At 43.6% G+C, this 20,137-nt stretch overlaps 2 protein-coding genes across 2 annotated transcripts in view; one reads left to right on the forward strand and one right to left on the reverse strand.

Annotated features, from left to right (window-relative positions):
* Positions 1 to 20,137, forward strand: part of ADGRA1 (adhesion G protein-coupled receptor A1) — a 1,149,356-nt gene that overhangs the window by 216,187 nt on the left and 913,032 nt on the right. The window contains exon 3 of the mRNA XM_073685204.1: positions 1,416 to 1,487. Coding sequence (XP_073541305.1) covers positions 1,416 to 1,487 — 72 coding nt within the window. The remainder of the gene's footprint in view (positions 1 to 1,415; positions 1,488 to 20,137) is intronic.
* Positions 7,340 to 12,235, reverse strand: LOC141270799 (uncharacterized). Its single transcript, XM_073680908.1, has 3 exons — positions 12,094 to 12,235; positions 10,867 to 10,938; positions 7,340 to 8,301 (listed from the first exon to the last, which is right to left on the reverse strand). The coding sequence occupies exons 1-3, from the start codon at positions 12,233 to 12,235 to the stop codon at positions 7,340 to 7,342; spliced, it is 1,176 nt and encodes a 391-aa protein (XP_073537009.1).

Consider the following 20,137-nt stretch of genomic DNA (forward strand, 5'->3'; position numbering starts at 1 on the left):
ACCACTTTTTTGAGACCAATCAGTCGGCACAATTTGTTTTATTATTACTGTCACTTGGGTCCATCTATCACAGGCAGTTTTCATTCTGCCAACATATCTTTAAGTACTTATAAGAAAATTGAAGAATCCCACAGACCTTGGAGCAGATTTACAGATAAATTTCACAATGCAAACTGCAAATATTATAGAATAGATCCCTTAGATCCGATGAGGTTGGTGTACTTACTATGAAAATCCGTGTTAGAATGACTGTTTAATCATGATATGAAAATTTGAATTTTAAGAGCACAGCTAAAGAGTGACAGAGCTCATGAGTTCAAGTTATCTAGTCTCCGCTCACCCAGCATGACTGACAGCAGCAGCTTGTACAGAGCAGTGTGAGATTTTTTTGCAGCAGGGAGGAGGGACATTGAGGAGTTGTCAATCAGGCTAGGTGGATGGAGATTTAGTAACAGACGCCGGAGGAACACTACAGAGCTGTCAATCAGTCTAGGTGGGTGGAGATTCAACAGCAGGGAGGAGGGAAACTGTAGTGCTGTTAATCAGACTAGGTAGGTGGATTTTCGGCAGCAGGCAGGACACTGCACAGCTGTCGATCAGGCTAGGTGGGAGGAGAAACAGTAGTAATGGCAGGAAGGAAACTAAGCAGCTGTCAATCAGGCTAGGTGGGTTGAGATTCAGCAGCAGAGGTGGGAGGGACACTTCAGAGCTGTCAATCATGCTATTTGGGTGCAAACTCAGCAGCAGGCAGAAGGGACACTGCAGAGCTGTCAATCAGGCTAGGTGGGCAGAGATTGAGTAAATGTTCACAAAGAATTATACAGCCATTCTGACATATGTTTTCAAAGTAAGTACACTAGCCTTATCAGATTTATTTAATAATGTGCACTGGTTGTAATGTGAAATCTGGTGATTGATATGTTTTATTGTTAGAATAATTGCAGAATGATTACACCGTTATATTGAGGATATAATATGTGGGCAGTTCCCTGATGTAGAGAACGGCAAATTTGAAGCTACGTTGTAGTTAGAATCCCAATAAAGTCTCCTGAGCCGCTGTGCACCATTACAGCCACAGCAATCACTAACACAGAAATGTACAGCATAGAATAATAACCTCTGTCGTTTATAAAGTTGTACTTTCATGTACTACTGTAGTGAATGTCGGTTTAGAGGAGCAGACGGGCACCAAGGATATGCCATTGTGTTTAGGTACAGACGAAACAGACGATGCTGAAGTTCGGAGAGGGACATTATCACGACGGCATTGACTCCGATTCATCATTGTTATATATATTGCTTTTCATATTGAACAGTAATCTTGAAGTTAATGTGAATTGATGCCGGTGTTGTCGTTCCTGCTACAATAGCCCATACGCCGATAATTAATTGCTGTGTGTATATTCTATCTCCAGAGATCTGCGGAATAACCTGATTAGCACCATCGAGCCGGGGGCCTTTTATGGACTTTCTGAACTCAGGCGTCTGTAAGTATTAATTCTGTTTGAATTACTTTGCAAATTGTGTTCACATCGACATTCTTACCACAGGGAACGGCAATATGTCACCAAGCAATAACAGCAGATCAGCTCCTGGCGCAGGGCAGAAAGTCTTACCGGGTTTTTAAGATATTTGTGGATGTACAACAATGATTTCTTCTCCATGGAACATGTTCAACCCTTTATGTACATAATGACTACGTCCCTACCGGAAATTCAACCATTACTTTAATTCTCTTCCATAAGTCACAGAACAGACGAAGAGTGTAAAAAAATACCTTCATGGATTTACAATAAAATTTATTGAAAAATGGTCAAATGGTGATATGACTGAAGAGACCTTGTATTGTTGCTGGAGAAGCTAATAGTAGTACCATACACCTTGTTAGGCTATGTGCATAGAGAGCTTTTTTTTGAGACAGTGAAAAACAATGAATTTTCTAGTGGAAACTGATTCAGGTAATGCTCCTTCTTTGAGGAATATTTTGGAGGAGTTTTTTTTGTTTCCAAAAACATTTCCTGAAGCACTTTTGAAATGTTTTTCAAGCATTTTGCAGAGTTATTTCTTGAAGCATTTTTCTTTGCATCTTTCTGATTAATCCTTAATTTGGAGCATTTCCATCAGGAGGCATTTCAAGGAAATTACATCTTAGGTCTTTTCTCTCACTGGGCATTTTTCAAAATCTGAAGCAAAAGAAAAATGCTCCAAAGACTGAACATACAGTGGGTACGGAAAGTATTCAGAGCCCTTTAAATTTTTCACTCTTTGTTTCATTGCAGCCATTTGGTAAATTCTGAAAAGTTCATTTTTTTCTCATTAAAGTACACTCTGAACCCCATCTTGACTGAAAAAAACCAAAAATGTAGAAATTTTTGCAAATTTATTAAAAAAGAAAAACTGAAATATCACATGGTCATAAGTATTTAGACCCTTTGCTCAGTATTGAGTAGAAGCACCCTTTTGAGCTAGTACAGCCATGAGTCTTCTTGGGAATGATACAAGTTTTTCACATCTGGATTTGGGGATCCTCTACCATTCTTCCTTGCAGATCCTCTCCAGTTCAGGTCTCTCCAGAGATGCTCAATTGGGTTTAGGTCAGGGCTCTTGCTGGGCCAGTCAAGAATGGTCACAGAGTTGTTCTGAAGCCACTCCTTAGTTATTTTTGCTGTGTGCTTAGGATCACTGTCTTGTTGGAAGGTGAACCTTCTACCAAGTCTGAGGTCCAGAGCAAGCTGGAAGAGGTTTTCATCCAGGATATCTCTATACTTGGCCGCATTCATGTTTCCTTCAATTGCAGCCAGTCGTCCTGTCCCTGCAGCTGAAAAACACCCACATAGCATGATGCTGCCACCACCATGTTTCACTGTTGGGATTCTATTGGGCAGGTGATGAGCAGTGCCTGGTTTTCTCCACACATACCGCTTAGAATTATCGCCAAAAAGTTCTATCTTTGTCAGACAAGAGAATCTTATTTCTCATAGTCTGGGAGTCCTTCATGTGTTTTTAAGCAAACTCTATGCGGGCTTTCATATGTCTTGCACTGAGGAGAGGCTTCCATCGGGTCACTCTGCCGTAATGGCCCGATTGGTGGAGGGCTGCAGTGATAGTTGACTTTGTGGAACTTTCTCCCATCTCCCTACTGCATCTCTGGAGCTCAGCCACAGTGATCTTTGGGTTCTTCTTTACCTCTCTCACCAAGGCTCTTGTCCCACGATTGCTCAGTTTGGTTGGACTGCCAGGTCTAGGAAGACTTCTGGTGGTCCCAAACTTCTTCCATTTAAGGATTATGGAGGCCACTGTGCTCTTATGAACCTTGAGTAATGCAGAAATTCTTTTGTAACCTTGGTCAGATCTGTGCCTTGCCACAATTCTGTCTCTGAGCTCCTTGGTCAGTTTCTTTGAGCTCATGATTCTCATTTGGTCTGACATGCACTGTGAGCTTAGAGGTCTTATATAGACAGGAGTGTGCCTTTCCAAATCAAGTCCTATCAGTTTAATTAAACACAGCTGGACTCCAATGAAGGAGTAGAACCATCTCAAGGAGGATCACAAGGAAATGGACAGCATGTGACTTAAATATGAGTGTCTGAGCAAATGGTCTCTTTTTTAATAAAATTGCAGAAAAATTTACATTTCTGTTTTTTTTTCTGTCAAGATGGGGTGCAGAGTGTACTTTAATGAGAAAAAAAATTAACTTTTTAGAATTTACCAAATGGCTGCAATGAAACAAAGAGTGAAACATTTAAAGGGGTCTGAATATTTTCCGTACCCACTGTATGACCAGCAATATGAATTTGAAGAGTTATTCAAGTATTTTTGAGAGATTTTTTTTCACTTTTGAGGTGAACCTGTTCCAAAAAACTCCTCCAGAAACTCAATGGGAACACACCCTTGGGCTGTGTGCACACAGAGATTTTTTGATGAGTTTTTGGAGCAGAAACTGAGCAGAAAATGGCATTATGCACACAATGTCTTTGGCGAACCCACCAAGTTTTTCAAGCAGAAGGCTCTACGGGAAACTGAATTTTTTTCACTGAAGCATCTTTTGTGACTTTTTTTATGTTTTTGTGAAGTTTTTTTTTACTGTCGCTTTCCGGTCTCTTTTTTCACTCTATTGAATAATGAAGAACTACTAGTTAGTTTTTGAATCAAAACGAATAGCAAACCACTCCAAAAGACATCTGGTCATCTTCTTAGAATCTTTTGAACCTTCCCATCGACTTGTCATATAAAGTGCTGAGTGTCTTCTTCATGGAAAACGCCAGTTGAAAAGACATGTTAGTTCTTTTAACCGCTTGGCGTTTTTAGAAACCTGAAGTCCTACATAGTCACTGTAGAAGGTACATACCTTATGGGAATAAAAGGGCTAGGAATAGGAGGAAGCCAATGTGGCTAAATAAGGAAGTCAAGAGGGCTTTGAAGGATTTCTTAGAGATGCTATTGTAGAATATCTTAATGATAATAACTGTCTAACTCCATATCAACATGGATTCATGTGGGATCGCTCCTGCCAAACAAACCTGATGGCCTTCTACGAGGAGGTGAGCTCACAGCTGGACCGGGGAGAGTCAGTGGATGTTGTATACCTTGACTTCTCCAAAGCGTTTGATACCGTGCCACACAAAAGGTTGGTATATAAAATGAGAATGCTTGGTCTGGGGGATAATGTGTGCAAGTGGGTAAATAGCTGGCTGAGTGATAGAAAGCAGAGGGTGGTTATCAATGGAGTAAGCTCAGGGTGTGTCAGGGTTACTAGCGGGGTGCCTCAAGGGTCTGTCTTGGGCCCTATATTATTTAATATATTTATTAATGATCTAGTGGAAGGGTTGCATAGTAAAATAGCAATATTTGCAGATGATACTAAACTTTGTAAAGTAGTTAATACAGATGAGGATAGGGCACAGCTACAGGAGGATTTAGATAAATTGGGGAGTTGGGCCAAAAAATGGCAAATGAGGTTCAATGCTGATAAATGTAAGGTCATGCACATGGGAAAGAAAAACAGCAGTCACCCATACATATTAAATGGAAAACAGTTGGGGAAATCTGACATGGAGAAGGACCTGGGCGTCTTGGTTAACAGCAAATTAAATTGGAGTGCCCAGTGTCAGGCAGCAGCTGCGAAGGCAAATAGAGTCATGGCATGCATCAGAAGAGGAATAGGGGCATATGATGAGAACATTGTTCTTCCTCTGTATAAAGCGCTGGTAAGGCCGTACTTAGAATATTGTGCACAGTTCTGGGCTCCGGTGCACAGGAAAGACATATTGGAGCTAGAGAGAGTACAAAGGAGGGCGACTAAGGTAATAAAGGGAATGGAGGGACTAGAATACCCAGAGAGGTTGTCAAAATTAGGCCTATTTACGTTGGAAAAGAGAAGGCTTAGGGGAGACCTCATAAACATGTATAAATACATCAGGGGGCAGTACAGAGATTTCTCCCATGACCTGTTTATACCAAGGATGGTGACAAAGACGAGGGGGCACACTATGCATCTGGAGGAAAGGAGGTTCCTGCAACAGCATAGAAGGGGATTCTTTACGGTCAGAGCTGTGAGACTCTGGAACTCTCTGGGAGAGGAAGTGGTGATGTCCAACTCACTTAATGAGTTCAAGAGAGGCCTGGACGCCTTTCTTGAGAACAATAAAATTACATCTTATGCTTAGTTAATTAATCCAGGGATTTAATCTGACTGCCAGATTGGAGTCGGAAAGTGAATTTTTCCTCAATGATGTAAATTGGCCTATAACGCATGTTTTTTTTTTACCTTCCCCTGGATCAACGCTACGGAATAGCTGCAGTGCGCAAGAAATAGGCTTAACTGGATGGACGCTTGTCTTTTTTCGGCCTTATAAACTATGTAACTATGTAACTATATATGTAAGTGGTTAAATGACATTCTGAAAGTCTGAAGTTGTTTTTCCATAGAAATGCTTATGCTCATTCTTGTGAGAGTTTTATGAGTTTTTGTGGTGTAATCTGTCTGAAAAATACATTGTGCGCACATACCCCTAATTCATATAAAATTCCATCAATGATGACAAGCTGTGAAGGCCCAGAAGCAGCAGAACAGACCCAAACCATGATTCTACCACCACCACCGTCTTTCACAGATGGTGTGATGTTTTTATGCTGTACTGCAGTGTTTTTATTTCTCCAAATATAACTTCATCCATTCACAAAATAATTTTCCATGACAGCAGGTATCTGCGATTCAAGGGATAAATAGTACCCTTTTACTATAATTATTTTGTCTCCCTTTAAATAAACACACCACACATTTCTCTGTTGGATTAAAATGGCCACAGCAGCCGTTTATTAACATAAAATACAAAGATTATAAACCACATCCTATAGGGGTGGTCCTCGAAGCCCCAAACTATTTTAAACCAAGAAACCAATAGCGTCTTTGTCTCAGGCCAGATTGCGTATTACCTCCAGCCGCTAAGCACCAGCTCGGAGGCACCAATTCAAACAGCCTGTCCAATGAAATATGCCCCAAGCCCACGGGCCCTCTGATCCAACCCATGGGATCAACCACCCGCGACCACTGAATACCATGTAGGGGGATCCAGAACTTCTCGAGGTCCCCCCCCCCACTGATCCACCATTAACCATGATTACCAACTTCGAGGACCCCCCTATGCCATGAGCACAAATATTCTGACACCTCAAATATTTGTGTCCCTCCACACTCTTAAACCTTTTTCTATGCCCTCCTGAATTACTAGGCACCACATATCCGTACCAGCTGCGTTTAAGTGCACTCCATCCCTCCTCCAAAATTCCCCCTCACCAGACTGAAGTTCTGTATGGCGTACGGCCAAGGCCCTGTTTCGTACCATGAAATGCGTCACCACCCTATTTACCTTTATTCGGGCTCTATTGATTCCCTCAATTGATCGGGCCCCTCGCCAGACTTGTCGTGCAACAATATCAGACCAAATAACCAAAACCTTTGGGAACATTGCCCATAACCTCAATATATCAAATTTGATGTCCTTTATGAGTTCCCTACAAGACCTCTTACCCGGTCATTGCCCCCCAAATGTAGCACCAGCAAATCAGGGGCCTGATCAAGCCTCACAAAGTGATGGAATTCAGCCAGGAGTTGTCTCCACACCATTCCCCGTTTCCCAATCCACCGTAGAATGGCTTCATCCTCCAAGAATTCTAACTGACGGCCGGCAGGCCTCACCGCTGTCCGTAATGCAGCCCAGAAGACAAAAGAATGGCCCATGATCCATACGAGCCGGGGACTTTCATCTGTGAAGTCAAACAAAAATACAAATCTAAGATAAACGGTAACATCAAACAAGAGCTCGGAACATTCTCTTAACTACAACCAAGCCGGGCGTATATAAGACCTAAACCGTATGGATTCCCACCGTCCGATCTTCTTAACTAACTCGTCACCCATCCCTCTCCTGGCTGCCTTGGTGGCTGCCCCAATCCTGAAAGAGTGACCGCTAAACTCTTTAGGCAGGATACCGCCAGCCTCAAGACAATTTTGTAGCACCGCTAAAAACTGGTAGCGAGATAGAAAAGAACCATCCTCGTGAACCAACAACGGTGATTTGTGCCCCCCTGAACCTAAACCAAATTCTCTCACGCAGCGTACCGGACACATGTCAGACCCAGCCACTGCGAACAACACCACTTTACACCCCTTTTTAAATTGATCCGTCTTTGAACAACGAAGAAATACTTCTATTCTATCCAAATATAAATTCACATCCTCTTTTGAAAGACCCCCACTGACGAACCTTGATGGGCTAACCAACTCACCTAAACGAAAGGCTCTGAAAAAGGCCAAAGAAAAGGCTAACCGGAAGAGTCTGATCTCCCATGGGGACTTACATACTAACGTGAGAAGCTGCCCCAATGTTAACAATAATCCATATGATATGGGGCCCCTACAATCTCTCACTTTCCAACCCTTCCGCCAACCTTTTAGCGCTTGTCGAACCAATATCGCTTTTGTTACATCCGGAAGACCCCTTATTCTAAAGCCAAAGGCCAAACCTGCCATGAAATTATTTATTTTGGGCACCGACCAACCCTCCTCCCAGCAATGGCCAACCAATAATAATAATAGGCTATCGCTTTCTAAAGGGTTTCCCATAGCAAATTTCCAATCCTCCCACAGCAGCCAAGCAACCTCATATGAAGACCAGGTCCTCTTAGATAATGATTGACCGATCAGATTCCTTACAGCTCGAAGGGAAGATTCCATAGTCCTTGAGGGCATACCAAACCTGTCGATGACGCCTGAGGTGCCAGCAACCGGAACTGATCCCACTGCGAATGAGAAATAGCATTGACAGTTGGATTTAAAGGGGTAATTTAAGCTCTGCCACTACCCACATGTTCAACGACAAACTAATCAGCACCAGCCTTTGCTGTATTTTCACCACCAATGGCGATGCAGCTGACAGAATTGATAGCAGACACAACCCCTTGGTTCTCGCAAGAAAAACTGATTTTTTTTGTTCTGAAAATACTGTCCCCATAGAGCCAAAGAGACCATGATGGGAAAAAGGTTGATCAATGTATGATTACCCAACAAGTTCCGATCACGCCATAACGCTGGCCATTTCTCCTCAATCCAACTACCACGGAAAAATATAGCAAAACCACGCTGACCGGACACCTTGATGAGCAATCCCAATTCGTAGGCATTCACCAACGGAGCAATCCAAACCGACTTGCCATTATAAGCCTCCAAAAACTGAGCCCAAACTTCCAAATCATCACGCAACTCCTTCCGCAACCTAATGAAGTGGTGAGGCGATTTTACTCCTGCCGTCGCTAGTGACAAACGCCTACAAAATGCCCTGCCCATTGGCATAATACGGCACGCAAAATTCAATTTTCCGAGAAGAGACTGTAATTCACGCAATGTAACTTTTTGTAACTTTCTAATTCTGGATACCTCGCCCAACAAATCAACTACCTTATCAACGGGTAGCCTACACTCCATTTTAACTGTATCAATTAAAATCCCAAGAAAACTCAAAGACGTCACCGGACCCACGGTCTTTTCAACTGCCAAAGGCACACCAAATTTCTTAGCCATACTCTCCATTGTATGCAGCAACACAGAACAGACAGGAGAATTAGCAGGACCAACATACAAAAAATCATCCAAATAATGGATGCAGGAATTTAGACAGGACACATCCTTAACAACCCATTCAAGAAAGGTGCTAAAAGTTTCAAAGTACGCACAGGACAGCATTGTGTGTCTCCATTGGGAGACACCGATCTACAAAAAGCTGCCGTTCCAAGAGCAACCCAATAGATGCATGCTGTCCAGGTGTACTGGTAACAATCTAAAAGCCGCCTCTATGTCCGTCTTTGCCAATAATGCCCCTTTACAAAAAAAAACGGACCCAACTAACCGCCATATCAAAGGAAGTGTAACTCACCGAACACAAGTCTGGATCAATACCGTCATTCGCCGATGATCCCTTTGGAAAGGAGAGGAGATGAATTAGCCTGTATTTACCCGGTTCCTTTTTTGGGACAATACCTAGCAGAGACACCCGCAAGTTCTTTATGGGCTTTGAAATAAAGGGGCCAGCCATTCTCCCTAAAGCTACCTCTTTTGCTAATTTCTCGGTGACTATCTCAGGAAACTGTAAAGCGGATTTTACATTTTTGGCATTAAATTGAACTTCACTATCAATGAACGGTATCCTAAAACCAACTCCAAAACCTTCTTCTAATAATAAGGCCGCCGCCCTGTCCGGGTATCTATTTAGGAATAGCTGCATCTCGGCCAGACGCACTGGTGTCACCCCTCTTTTCACTACCCTCGCTGCTTCTGAACTTTCCCCCTCTGAAACATTTGGATGCGCTATGGCTGCTACCGCATAAGGAACAGTCGTGTTTAAATTTACATTTATTTCCTAATTTACAAGATCCTTCATTGAAGAGAAAACATAACCCTTTTTGCACAGCTGCCGAGTGTCCCGATTGGCCAAGACCGCTGGTGCTCCCAGGAAAGGACTGGTTAATTTGCCCACTCCTACTTGACACTGTTACCCTCAGCCATAAAGCAATATCATTATGATCCCAACGGATACTAGATCGTACTGCTTTCCTCTGACGAAATTGTTCGTCATAACGTAACCACGCCTGTCCCCCATACACCCTATATGCCTCCCCAATTGCATCCATGTAACAAAAAAAAAGCCCGGAACAATTTTCTGGAGCTTTCTCGCCTATCACACTGGCTAGTATCGCAAAAGCTTGTAACCAGTTCATAAGGTCCCGTGGTATCAGCCGGTACCTTCGTTTTTCCTCATCCTCTTTTTTGGAATCATCCTTTCAACCCTGTCTAGGTTAAAACGTTCCAATGGTAGTAACGAGAATATCTCTACATATTCTCCTTTACAAATTTTTTTCCTCACCTCGGTCTTTAAATGTGACCCCAAAGGCCCTTCAAAGCAAACATATACTTCCCCTCTTGCCATGTCATCTAGCCTTACATTGTCGTCCTTGTCCTTCTCGCCTTCGCCTCCCACAGCCTGTGTTGCTCCTGGTACCCCAGTGCTAGATTCCCTCATTGACGGATTTTCTCCCCCTGCGCCCGCCGTATTAGAACCCCTCAAAGGCTCAGTGTTACTACAGCCTATCCCGCTATGTCCCAACTGGGCCGACTGAAAACTACACAGCCAGGCAGGGGTAGGCGACACTATGCCCTGTGATGTATTAGTTCCCATCCCCAATAATGAAGCTAAATCCCTTATACCCTGCATCAGCATACCAATACCCCTGCTAACGCCCCAGAAATGTCTTGACTGTGAAACGCCAAAGAAGGTAACGGGGGCCTGAAAGGAAAAGTTAGCGACGACTCACCTGGCTGCCTAGGTGCTGTGAACCCAGCAGCCGCTGATCCTGAATCCTGTTGCTGACAACCTCCATCCGATCCTTGCAGACCACCATATCACGTAAAAGGAGGATCCGAAGGGCCAGCAGCCGACCAATGGCTGCAGCCAGCCTGGCTAATGCCATGAACTGCTGATCTTTCTGATAAGGGGGCTGGGCCAGCACTGTGCTACCCGTCTGGAGATCCATCAACTGTATGTGCTGCTTACCCCCCCATCCGCAGAGCCAGCCGCCTGCTGCCCGCAACCAAGGGGCAGATTGACCGCCGTGGCCGCACTATGGGCGGAGCCTGCATTGTGGGCGGGGCCGACCGAATCATGACCGCCCGCTGCTGTTCCATTCTCCCTGCAGCCCGGACCACCGGAGGATGGGCAGAGCCGGCCGCTCCCACGCTGAGGGGCGCCCAGGTTAGGCCCCAATCCTCGCGCCCTCCTCACCTCGCTGCGCTGAGCAGGCCCCAGCCGTGGCCCGGGGTCTGCCACACCAGGTCCAGCTATCATGCCGCTCCATGCTGTAGAGGAGGAGGCCGACACCTCCTCCTGATGCAGGTCTCGGCGTGAACGTGGATTCCTCCCGGAGCAGGAAGTACGGGCCGCAGCAGTGCGGGCCCTACTCCTGACTGGAGGGTCCCTAGAGGGGCTCCTAACTCGCCGTCGGACCCTGGGGGTTTCCTCGGGACTAAGGTGCGCCGGAGGCCTAGTCCTCCGCGGCTGACGTGGCTCAGGAGCCCCATTCAGACCAGCAGCATCCCGCAGCTGCTGCAGCATGACATCAATGGCCTCCATCCTGGCACAGATGATATGTATGGGATAATGGCAATCTAAAATGGCTGCCAAATCCCAAATGGCCATCCCTTATATACCCCACTCCTCCCCTACAAGTGCCCTTGCCCCTTAAAGTACCCTCCCCTACAATCATCACCAACCAAATCCAACATGAGTACCTTGCCCGAACCCCATTCACACCCCACTTCAACAAGCCCCCCCCCTTTATCCCGCATTAACCCTGTCATGCTGGCCTCCCTCTGAAGCCAGGGGCTGAGTTCGGCCTCTCTATAGCTTTGGGGCTTGTTCAGGTGATCCTTAGTAAACTACAAATGGTCAGCAATGTTTATTTTGGAGAGCAGTGGCTTTATCCTTGCAATGCTGTCATGCACAACATTGTTGTTCAGTGTCCTGCTGATGGTGGACTAATTACCATTAGCTAATGTGAAAGAGGCCTTTAGTTGCTTAGATATTGTCTTGGGTTCCTTTGTGACTATGCAGATTATTATATGCATTACTCTTATGTTGGTGGACCACTCCTGGGGAGGGTAATAATAGTCTTGAATTTCCTCCATTTGTACTCAATCTGTCTGTGGAATGGTGGAGTCCAAATTCAACAATTATTCTTTTGAGGTCCTCGGGAGTGTCCCTTGTTTGTGTTGTGATATACTTCTACAAACTTGTGTTGTGAGGATCAGACTTTGATAGACTCCTGCTCTTTACATAAAATAGGTCAACCACTTACACCTGACTGTCATTCCAGAGTTTTCCTTAGGTCTTGTTCATGTTGTTCAGTTTAACCTGAAAGTAACCATGTTTTTGTGATCCTTGTATACAACCACTGCAGGCTTATACTGCAGTTTAATCTCCCACAACGTCTGACTGCTGCTGATTCTGCTGAAAGCAGAAATCTGCAACTACCTTCTCCAACCTCTTAAATATGGAGTACATCAGGAAATTAAAGACAATCATCAGCATCAGCTCTCAAATTGACCTCACTTGATACCTCGGCCTAGAACATGAAGTTAAAGGAGTTGTCTTAAGCTACATGTCTGCAGTCACTTTATGTAACTGCAGACTTGTGAATCCTCACATCTCGTGCTATGAGCGCTGTGAGGATTCTCCAGTTTCAGCAACGCCAGTGAGAGTTATGTGATCAATGACCACAAGTATGTGATATGGATACTCCTGGCCACATCCCGACTAGAGTGTTTCCAGTCTTGCTCAACACACTTGCATTGAGCGACACTGAGCCCATCAAGTCAAAATGTGGCCGGAAGTATGCATGTCACATGCATGTTACAGGACGCCCACTTCTGATGTCGGCACCAGGGAATCCTCACAGTGCACAGTGCGTGCAGTGTGAGGATTCACAAGTCTACAGTTAAATAGAGTGACTGCAGACTTGTAGCTCAAGACCAGACAACCCCTTTAAATATACAATATTTACATCTCGAGTGCTATCCAAGTTTGTAAAATAAGAAAAAGCTCTTATCCAAACTGAAACTTGATGGAGAGAGAGTTTAATAGGATTTACTGGAGCTGAGTGCTTCTGGCGCCGCATCTATCATTTCATCAAGAGAGCAATCCGAGAATCAACGAGCATGACTGTGTATTTGTAGAGATTATTGTATATCAGACGCTTACATGTGTTCAAGCTGTTTATATGTTTTCCAGCTATTAAACAGGAGACTGAACAGTCATTCAGGTTTAATTGTTCGGAGAGCACAGTTTGTTCTCTCTTCTGAAATACTGTAGGCGAAGCTGCCGAGATCTATAGGGTTTCTTATAACATCACAAGCAAACACGTGTGCTGCTGTTACAAGTGGCAGGCAGCTGGGATGCAAATTGGGCAGTAATTTCACATTAAAGTTGATTTATTCTTTTACTAAAGGAATAGTCATTATAACTCTTCGGTCCAGATTGCTAAAAATGAGGAAAAGCTAAAAACACCTTAAAATATTACAACCCGTATTCAACATTCGACATTCAAAAGTTGCTTAAATCAACCCTGCAAACACAAACATAAATGTGACTATATATTTCCCATGTATGATTGCAATACCTGGGGTCTTGCGTTTTGCAGCCGCTGCCCCCCTGCCAGTCTGGTAGCCCATTTTCATCTTCTCCAAACTGGTGTCTGAAGAAGCAAAGGGAGCACAGTGGAAAGTCTTAACCACGTGTCCCCTGTCTGTTCTTTGCCACTTGATAAGCCCAGCACCATAGTCATTAGAGCTGGTCTATCCTACCCCAATAGAAATGCAAGGGAGGCATATTTCCGACTTTTCACTCTCATTTTGGAGAAAAGGAGAACAGGATGCCAAACTTAGGCCTCCTTCACTCGTCTGTTTAAAACTGGTACCGGAAAAAACAGTACTGGTGTCATCAGTGTTTTGCATCAGTGTGTCATCAGTTTGCCATCAGTGTTTTTCTTTTATGGCAAAAGAAAAAAAATTACAAAGTTTCTCCTATACTTTGCAATGTTTCACACGTACAGCACACGGATGCCAGCTCTGCGCTGTACGGACTTTACAAGGACCCATAGACTTGTATTGGCCCTTGTCATCTGTGCTGCCGGAAAAAACTGACATGTCTCCGTGTGGTTTGCATGGACACGCGGTCTGTGTAAAAACACAGATATTCATAGGTTATAATGGGTACTTATGGCATCCGTGAAAAAAATGGATGCCATATGCACTGGAAACACGGACATGTGAAGGCGGCCTTATGCAGAGAGGCAGTAGAACTAAAATGGAGGAAACCAGGTGTCATTAATATACATGGAAAATATACTATATAGTCATATTTAGGTTCATCGATGGAGGGTTGCTTTAAGGCTATGAGAAAAGAAATGATCACAAAATTTCTATTTAGCTCTGTTCATTTAGAGGCACTGCCATTAGAAAAACTAAGTACACCCCTAGTACAATTCTATTGCATTACATATCAGGACATAGAAAAAATGTGGTGCTAAGGAATTTCTTAAAATTGGATAAATAGACTTGCAGATGAATAACACATGACAAATTACACTGTGTCATTATATACTGTATTTACCAAAAAACTAGGCCAAAATGTAGAATCATCACCCTTACTGAGTCTAAAGAATTAAGAGAGTTAGTAGTGGCCAGGTCCTGCTGATTGATTGTTCATCAGCGAGTGTGGCTATAAAAGCAGAAGTTTTGGCAGTTCTCTGGCTGGAGCACTTAGACATGTGTTAACACAATGCCATGAAGAAAAGACATCAGCAATGATCTTCAGGAGGCCATTGTTGTTTCCATCAATAAGGGAAGGGTTATAAGATAATTTCCAAACAATTATAAGTTCATAATTCCACGGTGAAAAAGTGAAAAACTTTCAAGATGACAGTTGAAAATCTTCCCAAGAAAGGATGTCCTAGAAAATTCACCCCAAAGTCAGGCCATGCAATGCACAACATGCCAACACAGTTAAACTCTGCTCTACTGCTCTCTGTTTTGTAGGCCGCAAATCATTTTATGGAGTAGGACCAGTGTGGCGGGATTCATCACTAAAGAGGATAGACCTCCATTCCACACTCCATTGCTGTCTTGCTCTGCACCATGATAGCTTTTGAGAGCAGTGTTGAGAGGTCAATGGAACATCTGTAGCTGGACGTCTGGCTCGTAGCCCAAAGTCATGCAAATGTCTTCTACTATCAGGATTATGATGTGGGGTAGCATAATGTACAGTATCTGGCCCTCTCTAGCCTTCATTACAGGTACATTAACAGCTCAGCATTACAAGATTTGGTCATGGAACCAGTGGTTTGGCCATTTCTCCAATGCGTCCTTTTAGAACGTGACATCCACAGGCCACGTTTTCCTCGTGCTACTGTGAGTGGCCTGCATGGCTTAACTGTGCTACCATGGCCTTCAGTATCTCCAGAATTAAATATCATCGAGCACATCTGGGACGAAATTAGTTGGCCATTGCAAAGGGAGCTGCCAGCAGCGGATCTTGATGATTTGTTCTCCCAAGTGCACTCAGCGTAGCAGAACATTCCTCAGACAACCATTAATAACCTCATTCATAGCAGCCGAGATGTGCAAGTATGTGGCGCTCATACTCTACACTGAATTAATCAAAATATTTTGAAATCTATTTTGTGTCTATTATTTTATCTTTTGCATATCATTAACATGTGTGTCCTTTTTGTGATTTTCATAATTCCACAATTTTTTCTTCTTCGTGTTGCAATTTCAATATCGAGGACTGTATATCTACTACTAGTCATGGTCTAGGCCTGCAGTGACATAGGCCACCTTTAGGCTAACCTAACAAAAAATATACTACATATTACATACTACAACACCTGGCAAAAATTATGGAATCACCGGGCTCGGAGGATGTTCATTCAGTTGTTTAATGTTGTTGAAAAAAAGCAGATCACTGACATGGCACAAAACTAAAATCATTTCAAATGGCAACTTTAGGGCTTTAAGAAACACTAAAAGAAATCAAGATTAAAAATGTGGTACTCAGTAAGGGTAATTTTTTTCAGACCAAGCAGAGGGAAAAAATTATGGAATCACTCAATTCTGAGGAAAAAATTATGGAATCACCCTGTAAGTTTTCATTTCCAAAATTAACACCTGCATCAAATTAGATTTGCTCGTTAGTCTGCATCTAAAAAGGAGTGATCACACCTTGGAGAGCTGTTACACCAAGTGGACTGACATGAATCATGGCTCCAACACGAGAGATGTCAATTGAAACAAAGGAGAGTATTATCAAACTCTTAAAAGCAGGTAAATCATCAGGCAATGTTGCAAAAGATGTTGGTTGTTCACAGTCACCTGTGTCTAAAATCTGGACCAAATACAAACAACATGGGAAGGCTGTTAAAGGCAATCATACTGGTAGACCAAGGAAGACATCAAAGCTTCAAGACCGGAAACTTAAAGCAATATGTCTCCAAAACAGGAAATGCACAACAAAACAAATGAGGAATGAGTGGGAGGAAACTGGAGTCAATGTCTGTGACCGAACTGGAAGAAACTGCCTAAAGGAAATGGGATTTACATACAGAAAAGCTAAACATTAGCCATCATTAACACCTAAACAGAAAAAAACAAGGTTATAATGGGCTAAGTAAAAGCAATCGTGGACTGTGGATGACTGGATGAAAGTCATATTCCGTGATGAATCGCGAATCTTCATTGGGCAAGGTAATGATGCTGGAACTTTTGTTTGGTGCCGTTCCAATGAGATTTATAAAGATGACTGCATGAAGAGAACATGCAAATTTCAACAGTCATTGATGATATGGGGCTGCATGTCAGGTAAAGGCACTCGGGAGATGGCTCTCATTACATCTTCAATAAATGTCCAAGTTTACATTGATATTTTGGACAGTTTTCTTATCCCATCAATTGAAAGAATGTTTGGGGATGATGACATCATTTTTCAAGATGATAATGCATCCTGCCATAGAGAAAAACTGTGAAAACATTCCTTGAAAGAAGACACATAAGGTCAATGTCATGTCCTGCAAATAGTCCGGATCTCAATCCAATCGAAAATATTTGGTGGAAGTTGAAGAAAATGGTCCATGACAAGGCTCCAACCTGCAAAGCTGATCTGGCAACAGCAATCAGAGAAAGTTGGAGCCAGATTGATGAAGAGTACTGTTTGTCACTAATTAATAGAGTTGAGTCCCCCCCCGTAGTGTTCGAGTTCGGTTCGGTTCGTCGAACACCCGTATGTTCGCCGAACTGTTCGTCGAACACCTTCGAACACCGTTAAAACCAATGGCAGGCAAACAAAAACACATAGGAACACATAGAAAACACATAGAAAACACTTCAAAGGTGTCCAAAAGCTGACAAACTGCTCAGAAGACACAACTACCACATGGAAAAGTGACAAGTACATATAGTCATGCGAAAAGAAAAGAGGTGGAAGAGTAAAAGGAGGGGGAGACACAGATATAGGCATGTCATGCCCTTCTAAAACCAAAAAAGTGCGAAGCCGACACAGCCAGTCCGTTCCTGCCCGTGCGACCTCCGTGTCGCCGGGTTTGTGCCAGAGCTGCGGTGGACCCTGACGGCCAGCCCCCCTCTCCCAATACTGGTGCCTGTCCGCTGGTGGGTCGAGCGAGCCCCCCTGCGGTGGAGGCAGGTCTAAGCTTTTTAATTTAAAATGTCTCACTAATTTGAATGAGTACACTTTAAATCCTTTTACAAGGATCTATTGGAGGGCAAGTCTGATGCCAGCAACCGCGGCAATTCCAGCTCCTGTAGCGTCCACTAAAGCTGCTGCAGTTAAAAAGCTTTTATAAGGATCGAGCTTGGCGGTCCACCGCAAGGCGTCCTACCGCCAGTCCCAGCCCCTGTGCCTTGGGGTTTCTCCCGATGCTCTTCACTGAGTGTCCCGGGGGCCCGAAGCATTTCCTTTGAAAAAATTAAGTGTCCAAACTACAGGTGGTGTAGCTGGCTTAACAGCTGGGATAATCCGCTGACTAGCAGACACTGCTACTAGGCACAAAGTATTTCCTGGGCTAGATGCAGTTAAAAATTTGTAATCAGATACTCTCGTTGGATGCTGAGAAAGCATTCCATAGAGTCTCCTGGCACGCCATATATGATTCTCTTAAAAAGCTTGGGGTAGGGGTCTAGGGGACCGTTTTATAGGCAAAATCACGGCCCTGTATCGCAATACGTCACCTAGGCTGAAGATAAATGAAACATTTTCATCACCTTTCATAATCACCAATGGGACAAGGCAGGGATGTCCTCTGTCCCCTCTCTTATACATCCTAGTGACGGAGCACCTGCTCTCATCAATTCGCCATAACCCCAATATTAGGTGGATTGAGGTGGGAGGCACCGAGTACAAGTGCTCTGCATTTGCTGATGATGTCCTAGTATATGCTGAGAAGCAACAAATTGTGGAGTGTTTAGGTCAAGGCATGACTACAATCAACATTGCCAAGACACTTCATCCTGATCATCGCACAATCAAGAAGTATGTAGCTGATTCACAGTACACACATGTGCGTGCTGATAAGGGAAAATTGAGGACTCTTTCCTACAGGCAATTACGTCAGGTTAAAAGAGCAGCGGCAAAAAAGCCTTGTCATAGCAGCAGACAAGTTTTTGAAGCTGCTGGTGCCTCCAACGTCCCCCGAACAACAAGATGCAGTGTCCTTCAGAGGTTTGCAGCTGTGCGTAAGCCATCCTGTCGACCTCCTCTATCCACTGTACACAAGCAGAAACGGCTCCAGTGGGCCAAACAATACATGAAGACTGACTTCAAAACTGTTTTGTTCACGGATGAGTGCCATGCAATGCTCGATGGTCCAGATGGATGGAGTGGAGGATGGCTGGTTGATGGACACCCCATGCAAACACGGCTACGGCGCCAACAAGGAGGAGGTGGAGTAATGTTTTGGGCTGGAATCATGGGGAGAGAGATTGTCAGCCCCTTTAGGATCCCTGAAGGGGTAAAGATGAACTCCATAATGTATGTGGAGTTTCTCAAACAGCACTTCCTGCCATGGTTCAAGAAGAAGAACGGTGTATTCCACAGCAAAATCATTTTCATGCATGATAATGCACCGTCTCATGCTGCACATAACACATCTGCATTTCTGGCTGATATGGGCATAAAAGGGGACAAACTTATGGTGTGACCCCCATGCTCCCCTGACCTCAACCCCATTGAGAACCTCTGGAACATCATCAAAAGGAGTGTCTATGATGGCGGTAGGCAGTTCACAACTAAGCAACAGCTCTGGGAGGGTATTCTGTCCTCATGCAAAACAATTGAAGCAGAAACCATCCAAAACCTGACAAATTCAATGGACGAGAGAGAGTTCAGAAGCTCCTTTCGAACAAGGGGTCCTATGTGCAAATGTAACATCACCTAGAATAAAGTTTTGAGTTGAAAACTGTTTGATTTTAGTTTCTAATAACCTGCTAATGCTTATAATTTCAAAAATGACCATTTTTTGTTCTTTATTAAAATGAAAAGGTTGATCAAAGAGTGTTGGGGATCTAAGATCTAAGAGTTTGGCAACCCAGTAGTCAGGATTATTTCGAATTCTGACAATCTGAGGGTCATGTTGCAGGTAGTGCAGCAAGAAGGCACTCATGTGTCTTGCGAATCTAGGAGCCCCAAAATTATTTTCCGGGCTAGATGCAGCTAAAAATTATTATTAATTTGAAAGCTGGTGGAGCTTAGTATAGATGGCCTAATAGAATCAGTACTGCAAACTGCTACAAGGCCAAAATTATTTTACAGGCAAGATAGAGATAAACATGATTAGTAATAATTTGAAATCTGGTGGAGCTTAGTATAGATGGCCTAATAGAATCAGTACTGCACACTGCTACAAGGCCCAAATTATTTTCCAGCCAAGATACAGATAAACATGATTAGTAATTTTAAATCTGGTGGAGTTTAGTATAGATGGCCTAATATAATCAGTACTGCACACTGCTACAAGGCCCAAA

Source organism: Phyllobates terribilis, unplaced genomic scaffold, assembly GCF_046119375.1.
Source record: "Phyllobates terribilis strain yellow unplaced genomic scaffold, ASM4611937v1 Scaffold_5__5_contigs__length_657084704, whole genome shotgun sequence".
Classification (NCBI taxonomy): domain Eukaryota; kingdom Metazoa; phylum Chordata; class Amphibia; order Anura; family Dendrobatidae; genus Phyllobates; species Phyllobates terribilis.